General features: G+C 36.4%; 1 protein-coding gene across 1 annotated transcript in view; it reads left to right on the top strand.

Annotated features, from left to right (window-relative positions):
* The first annotated feature begins 1,058 nt into the window (after positions 1–1,058).
* Positions 1,059–6,875, top strand: part of LOC129409407 (dynein axonemal heavy chain 6-like) — a 6,662-nt gene continuing 845 nt past the window's right edge. Inside the window, exons 1-25 of the mRNA XM_055155369.1 lie at positions 1,059–1,131; positions 1,248–1,592; positions 1,675–1,809; positions 1,887–1,977; positions 2,063–2,114; positions 2,316–2,418; positions 2,496–2,591; positions 2,659–2,769; positions 2,862–2,939; positions 3,036–3,156; positions 3,228–3,379; positions 3,467–3,619; positions 3,706–3,957; positions 4,041–4,169; positions 4,247–4,357; positions 4,508–4,651; positions 4,722–4,877; positions 4,992–5,042; positions 5,111–5,203; positions 5,277–5,396; positions 5,568–5,754; positions 5,829–5,925; positions 5,993–6,218; positions 6,325–6,489; positions 6,733–6,843. Of these exons, the coding sequence (XP_055011344.1) occupies positions 1,311–1,592; positions 1,675–1,809; positions 1,887–1,977; positions 2,063–2,114; positions 2,316–2,418; positions 2,496–2,591; positions 2,659–2,769; positions 2,862–2,939; positions 3,036–3,156; positions 3,228–3,379; positions 3,467–3,619; positions 3,706–3,957; positions 4,041–4,169; positions 4,247–4,357; positions 4,508–4,651; positions 4,722–4,877; positions 4,992–5,042; positions 5,111–5,203; positions 5,277–5,396; positions 5,568–5,754; positions 5,829–5,925; positions 5,993–6,218; positions 6,325–6,489; positions 6,733–6,843 (3,216 nt within the window). The 5' untranslated portion in view covers positions 1,059–1,131; positions 1,248–1,310. The remainder of the gene's footprint in view (positions 1,132–1,247; positions 1,593–1,674; positions 1,810–1,886; positions 1,978–2,062; positions 2,115–2,315; positions 2,419–2,495; positions 2,592–2,658; positions 2,770–2,861; positions 2,940–3,035; positions 3,157–3,227; positions 3,380–3,466; positions 3,620–3,705; positions 3,958–4,040; positions 4,170–4,246; positions 4,358–4,507; positions 4,652–4,721; positions 4,878–4,991; positions 5,043–5,110; positions 5,204–5,276; positions 5,397–5,567; positions 5,755–5,828; positions 5,926–5,992; positions 6,219–6,324; positions 6,490–6,732; positions 6,844–6,875) is intronic.

The following is a 6,875-nucleotide window of genomic DNA, read 5'->3' as shown; positions in this document are numbered from 1 at the left end:
TTCTGAAAAAGATGTATGTTCCGGGATGGGACAGTGTGCGTCCTTCACAACAAGCACAGGCTCAGGCTGAGGCCATAGCCAAAGAGAGGGAAAGGATGGAGCAATTTGGGGAGAAGGCACGCCAAATGCGACTGCTCTCCAAGAAAAATGAAGGTTCTGCCCCCGTCCGCTCCAGCATCCTCCCACCCCTGCCAGCAGCCGACAGAAAACGTACATACATCACAGACCCCAGTGTCTCTCAATCGCCCAGGCTCAGACAGCAAGTCCAAAGGTAAGTCAGCTTATTGTATTTTATCATAAAACACTGCTCCTTCATAATCAGTCTTTTTCGTAACACTTTGCTACACCAATTAGGCTTATTTTAGCATAAAGAAAGACTTAATTCATAATAAACAAATAGTATGAATGATTTAGGCATAGTAACTCATAGGGGTGTGCAAAAATATCGGAATATTGATATATTGTATCGTTTAATGTGATGATACAGTATCGATATCATGGGTTACTGTATCGATATATCACCAAGAGTATTTTTAGGTGTGTTTTACTAAATTATTTTGTTACAGAGCTACAGTTTTGTTGCTTGTGGAGTGAAAGGAAACTCATTCATTCAACACATTTGATATTTTTACTGTTTTGATGATTAAAATGTTTATATGAACTTTGCACAAAAAGTGGTTTAACAAAGACTCTTAGTGTCACAGTCACGATTTAGCCTTTATTTTTTATTGAACCGTATTGAATCGATTTGAAATATATCATATTGAATCGAAAGTGCAGTGTATCGAGATATGTATCGTATCGTGGCCTGTGTATCGAGGATGTATCGTATCGGCAACTTCTTAATAATATCCAGCCCTAGTAACTCAGTTATTCCTAATAGCCTAAGTCCTAACCCCTTGATTAAGTAATGACTAAGCCTGAATGATTCTTCATAAAATACTGATAGCTATTTCTTCATTATGATTTTTTTTTTTTTTTCATGCTTTATTAAGGCTAATGAAGGCGTAGGTATTATAGGTGTAATTATCTTTTTTTTGTGTGTGGCAAACAGAACCTCCAGTGAAACAACATCGAATAGCATCTTTACGACCTCCTGCACGACTACCTTCACCGCCGTCACATTCAAAGGTCAGGGATGAAAGTAAATCTAGTACTTTATTTATTAATTTATTTACACATTTATAACACAAAATTAATGAGGATTTTAATTTGCTTTTCCTTTTTCTCTTTCCAATGCCATTCAGTCCAAGTCAGGTACAAATAGAATAGCTTCTGTGCCCCCGAGATGGCCATTTCCAATTGGAAAGATGGATCCTAGTTCTGAACCCATCATGCATGTCTACAGTAAAGACGAGTATTTGCTAATCAGCCACAAGGGTGTGCTTTCTGTGTGTGGAAACAAAAGTGACTTAACATCTCTTGAGCGCTGGGAAGAAGAATACAACTCATACTGCAAGCTGATCCAAATCCCCTTCTTTGCCAATTTCAAATTGTTAAAGCCGTTCTATATTTGGCGCCACAAAGTCACTAAGAAGAAGATACATTTAGCTCAAGAACATCTGAGAAACAATTTATTCTTTACTGATCCGGTTTGTAATGAAATGATACATTACCACATGAGTTTAACAATTTGCTCTATTAATATAATTTTTGGTTTGTGTATCATTATAGTCTCTTGGTCCAGCTCTACTAGACATCAAGAAACTATGCATAGAGATTGATACCACAGGCCTGTTTCGCCTGGATAAAAAACGGACCTACACTCTGAAAGAGTTTCAGGATTTTCATTTTGAACAGCTACAAGAGGTACAATCACAATGTCTGGTGCATAATAGAAATGACTTCCAAAATTCGTATACTGTACTATGTGTGTGTGTTTTAAGGTGCACAATGATCTGGATAATTTTCATGGGTTGGTAAAGGAGCTGGCCATAAGTGCTTGTCGAAACGCTTTCCTACAGCTGAAGCCTTGTGGTAAATATGGTGTGTAAGCTCATTTGAATGTGTGAGGTTGACAAAGATAAGGCTTGCTCTGTAAATCTATGATTATATTTTGCAGAGGAAGAAAATTATGAGAGAAGACGAGATTCTCTCACAAAACGGTTACAAGGGTAAATATTGTTTGAGCTTTCCCTCATATTAGATACGCTTTTTAAAAAAGCACATTTACTTAATGTTTTCAGTATTATAGGTGTTCTATTATGTACTTTTGTTTTCTTTCCAGTTTTATCCGTCTTATTGACTTCATAATTACCAACACACTGCATATGTTGGTGCTACATGGTGTGGAGAAAATATTGATGGCATTTCAGGAGCAAGTTGAAAAAAACACCAGATTCTTCTCAAATGCAAAACTGGGACATACAGGCCAATGGTGCAACGGGGCCTGCAGCAAATGAGGATAAGAATAACACAGTATGATACTACCATGTTAATGTGAAGTTAATGTTAGTACTTTGTTCTCTATCCAAGTAATCTCCTGTCTTCATCAGGCTGTTGAAGCTGTCCAAGGCCAACCTATTTTCATCACAGAACTCAAACTTTCTGAGGATATGTTGCATTATGCCCCATCAGAGGAAAAATTTCAGGTACATTAATACATAGTCATTTTTTATTTGAATACCACCCATGTGTAACCTATTATTCTATCAAAAGAGGGCTATTGAGGAGCTGACTGAGCAGTTTAAAGAGACTGTATTATCTGTGCATGCCCTTATGTCCGATCAAGACTTGGATGAATTCATAAACCTGACAGAAGAAAATAAGGTTAAAATTGCTCATACTTCCTACATTATATAACATTCAGGCTTGCTGTTTTAGATTAGACATTTTCATGCTAATTATATATAACTGTTTAGGATGAAAAGGGACAACCATGTCTTGAAGCCCTTCTATACAGTGATAGTCACCTTCAACAGGCTATGTCAGAAATCAAGGTGCAGTTTCTATATCTATTAATTATAATTGTATAAATGTATTTTATAATGTGAATATTAACATAATCATACTTTGCTGTTCTGTTTGACGTTTAGACAGCAATTCACTTTGCTTTTGATACCGCAAGTGTATATGCTCACACATTTGAGCATTTTCGGACATTCTACAAGGAAAACAAAAATTTAGATGTTCAAGCATTACAACAAAAAGAACATGGTAAAAGCCTAACTAATCCTTGTTGTCAGTCAATCTTTACAAAACCTTATTATGACTTTTTCTCTTTTTAGGTTTTCTGTTTTTTGAAAAGGCATTAGCTCTATATCACAATCAGCACAATGAAGCCTTAACTATTCCACAGAAGAGGAGCCTTGGCTTACTTCTTGTTGAACAAACAGAACTCAAACAGAAACTTGTGCAGTCCCCTCTTAATTGTTTAGAGGTCAGAAGTAGAGCATATTATGAGCCTGTTCATAGTAATCACAATTCTTTTTTGCAAAGTGTGTGCAACAGTTATTTCTGGTTTTAGGTCATCAATGGGCTCCTGACGCGACTTGCTAAGCACAAGGTCGACGCTGTTCTTAAAGAGACTAATGACGCCGAAATTAACCTGCGAGTTAGTCCATCAACCACGGCTGAATTAGCCAATTACCTTATTTTCTTGGAACAAATACAAGAGAGAGTAAGTAATTAACTTCCTCAGTATAATCATCTTTTTTTTTTTTTTTTTATAACAATAGCAAAAGTGTTACCATGGTCTTTCACCAGATCCATAGATTAACAGAAGAGGAAGAAGCAATCAGTCAGCTGTTTAATCTAATTGGCAATTACTCAGTTCCAACACCACCTGAAGATGCCTCATTGTTTGCCTCATTAAAACCTGCTATTAGCTTATTGGAAGTTAACATTCTTGATGCATCTTTGGCCGTAAAGGACATAACAAAAAAATTCAATTCTTCACTAAAGAAAGATATGAACGATCTGAAACAAAAAATTATGGAACTTGATCATAAATCACAGGTATTTACAATATTTTTTATTGTAAGCCTTTTGACATATTTTGATCTTAACTTTTAAAAAAAATATTTTATTTGAATTTTCAGGACAAACAAATACTGGATATCAATGCAGACCCTGCGAAAGTACGACTGCTTTTGGGTGAAATCCAGATTTCTGTCGATGAGCTTTGTGCCCAGGCAGCCACTTATATGTCCTATCAGAAAAGATTTAATGTAAAAATATATATTTTGTTATTATCTGAACCATGCCAGCTGACAAAACCACTGAACCTCTCTTTATGAACGAATAGGTGGAGGTGAAGTTTGAGTCTTTGAAAATGTTGACCACAAAAGTTCAACTGAAGCAGCTGCTGTGGGATTCTTTGGAGGAATGGGACACTTTACAGGAAAAATGGCGAAAGGTATGGAACAACATATTAAATATGTTACATATAACAAATATCATTGCATTACTACACTGTAAATGTATTAGAATTATTTTATTTATTTGCATATGAACTTTTTTTTTTTTGCATCAAAACTTTGAAACACTTGTCACTGTTCACACCCAGAGTTTGCTTTCGAAGCTGGACCTGGAGATGTTAGCAGCACAAGTTACTAAATACTCTAAATATGCAAACCAAATGGAGAAGGGGCTGCCATGTAACAATTTAGTGCCAAGTTTTAAGAAGAAAGTGGAACTGATGAAGTGTAGGGTAAGTTTAACATGATGTGATTAACAACATGTTATTGGAAATCTAACAAAATCTTATGTCTGTGTTTTAGCTTCCTGTGATAACTGATCTCCGTAACCCATGTATAAAACCTGAACATTGGGAAACTCTGGGGTATATGGTGGGACAAAATCTGGAGGTGGAGAAGCTTACTATTGCAGAATTAGAGGAGCTTGATCTATTCAGCTATGGGCCAGAGATCCAAGAGGTAATGCATTTTACATCATTTTATTTTACTTTGATTTTCCTGAAGCCCAAAATCATTCTGGACTACTTAACAACACTACCGCTCCAAAAACTGATTCCTTTATTTTATTTTCAGATTTCAGGACAAGCTTCAGGAGAGGCCTCTGTTGAGACACTAATTAAAAAGGTATGGATATTCCCCCATTATTTCCTCCATTCAGTACATTTTACTTATGTCTTAATGAATAACTACAGGTGGAGGATATTTGGAAAACTACAGAATTCACTGTTCTGTCTCATGGCGACTCCAAAGAAGTTTTTATCTTGGGTGGAACTGATGAAATACAGGTACGTGCACAAGCATTATCTTATAATTTAAAACAAAATGGCATTTTCTATGTGTTTCTTTTGTATTTTAAAGATGGCCCTGGATGACAGCATTATCAATGTTGGGACAGTTGCATCATCTCGTTATGTGACTCGTATCAAGTCCAGGGTGGATGAGTTGCTGAGACAGTTGCATCTTTTCAATCAAACATTGGTAAAATCAATTAGATCTAACATGTTCAATCTGAAGATTCATTTTTGTTATTTTTAAATGAGATGTATACAGAGAGTCCAATATATCTCTGGTTGTATTCTACAGTAAAAAAAAAATCCACGCCTTGTCCCAGTTATTCTCCACTATACCTAACTTCTAAAATGTTTTCAGGATGAGTGGCTCACATGCCAAAGAAATTGGCTGTATCTGGAGAGTATATTTTTTGACCCAGACATAAAGAGGCAGCTTCCTGCAGAATCGAAGATGTTTCTCAAAGTGGACAAGTCTTGGAAGATGATTATGTCAAGGGTAAAAATAATGCGTAATGCTCTGAGAGAGCAGCGACTCAGCCTCGTGAGTAACTGTTAGGAGTATATAATAATTTAGTGCAAAAGGTTAAAGCTGACAAAACTTAATTTATTTTTTACAAAGATCTACTAGAGACGTTTAAGAGCAACAATGCCCTTTTGGATGAGATACATAAATGTCTTGAGGCTTATCTTGACTCTAAGAGAGTAATTTTCCCAAGGTACAGTATTATTATTATTGTATTATTATATTATAATGTGGACCTATTTAATATATTTTCATTGCAGGTTTTATTTCTTATCTAATGATGAGCTGCTTAAGATTCTGGCCCAGACAAGAAATCCTCAAGCAGTGCAGCCCCATCTTAGGAAATGTTTTGATTCCATTACACGGCTAGAGTTTGCCCTGTTGCCTGAAAAGTCTCGAGATGCCACAGAGGGTGACGTTGATCCTCAGCAAGACACAATTTATAGCAAAGACATCCTGAAAATGGTCTCTCCAGAGGGTGAAAAGGTCAATTATGAAACACAAACAAACAACCACAAAAACAATCAAATTATCTTAGGTGTTGCCTGTAAATGTGTTTTGTTAATTCATGAGTTCTGTGTCTTCATTCCAGGTGTCATTAACTAAGGGTCTTAAGGCTCAGGGGAATGTAGAAGATTGGCTGTGTAAGGTGGAGGAGGCCATGTTTGTATCACTGCAGCATCTCAGCAAAGCCGCCATAGCAGATTACCAGGTCAAGTCCAGAGAGGAATGGGTCGTGGCTGGACATCCGTCACAGGTAAAGCAACACAAGACTTTCACTGACTCTGCTGAACCTGAATGGGGGAAAGTAAATGTCTTTTTGTTTTATATATATATATATATATTATTTTTGGATGAAAATAAAAGTACATATCTTACCCGTGTTAAGAATATGATTTGTGCATTTGTTTGTATACTTGTATCTGTATCATTCACATCAATATTTTATAATGATGTGTAGGGTTTTCATCTCTTTGTGTTTTTGTGATTTGTCCAATAGGTGGTGCTGACGATCTCCCAGATGATGTGGTGCAGAGATATGGATGCCTGCCTTGAAGGGGACCATGACCACTGTGTTGCATTACAGCAGTTTGAACAAACCAACGTTAATGTAAGTTTCTTCAGTGTGTTCTTCCTTATTTC

This window comes from Boleophthalmus pectinirostris, unplaced genomic scaffold, assembly GCF_026225935.1.
Source record: "Boleophthalmus pectinirostris isolate CB_2022bp ecotype Guang Dong unplaced genomic scaffold, ASM2622593v1 HiC_scaffold_2, whole genome shotgun sequence".
Lineage (NCBI taxonomy): Eukaryota > Metazoa > Chordata > Actinopteri > Gobiiformes > Gobiidae > Boleophthalmus > Boleophthalmus pectinirostris.
This window is presented reverse-complemented; position numbering and strand designations above follow the sequence as displayed.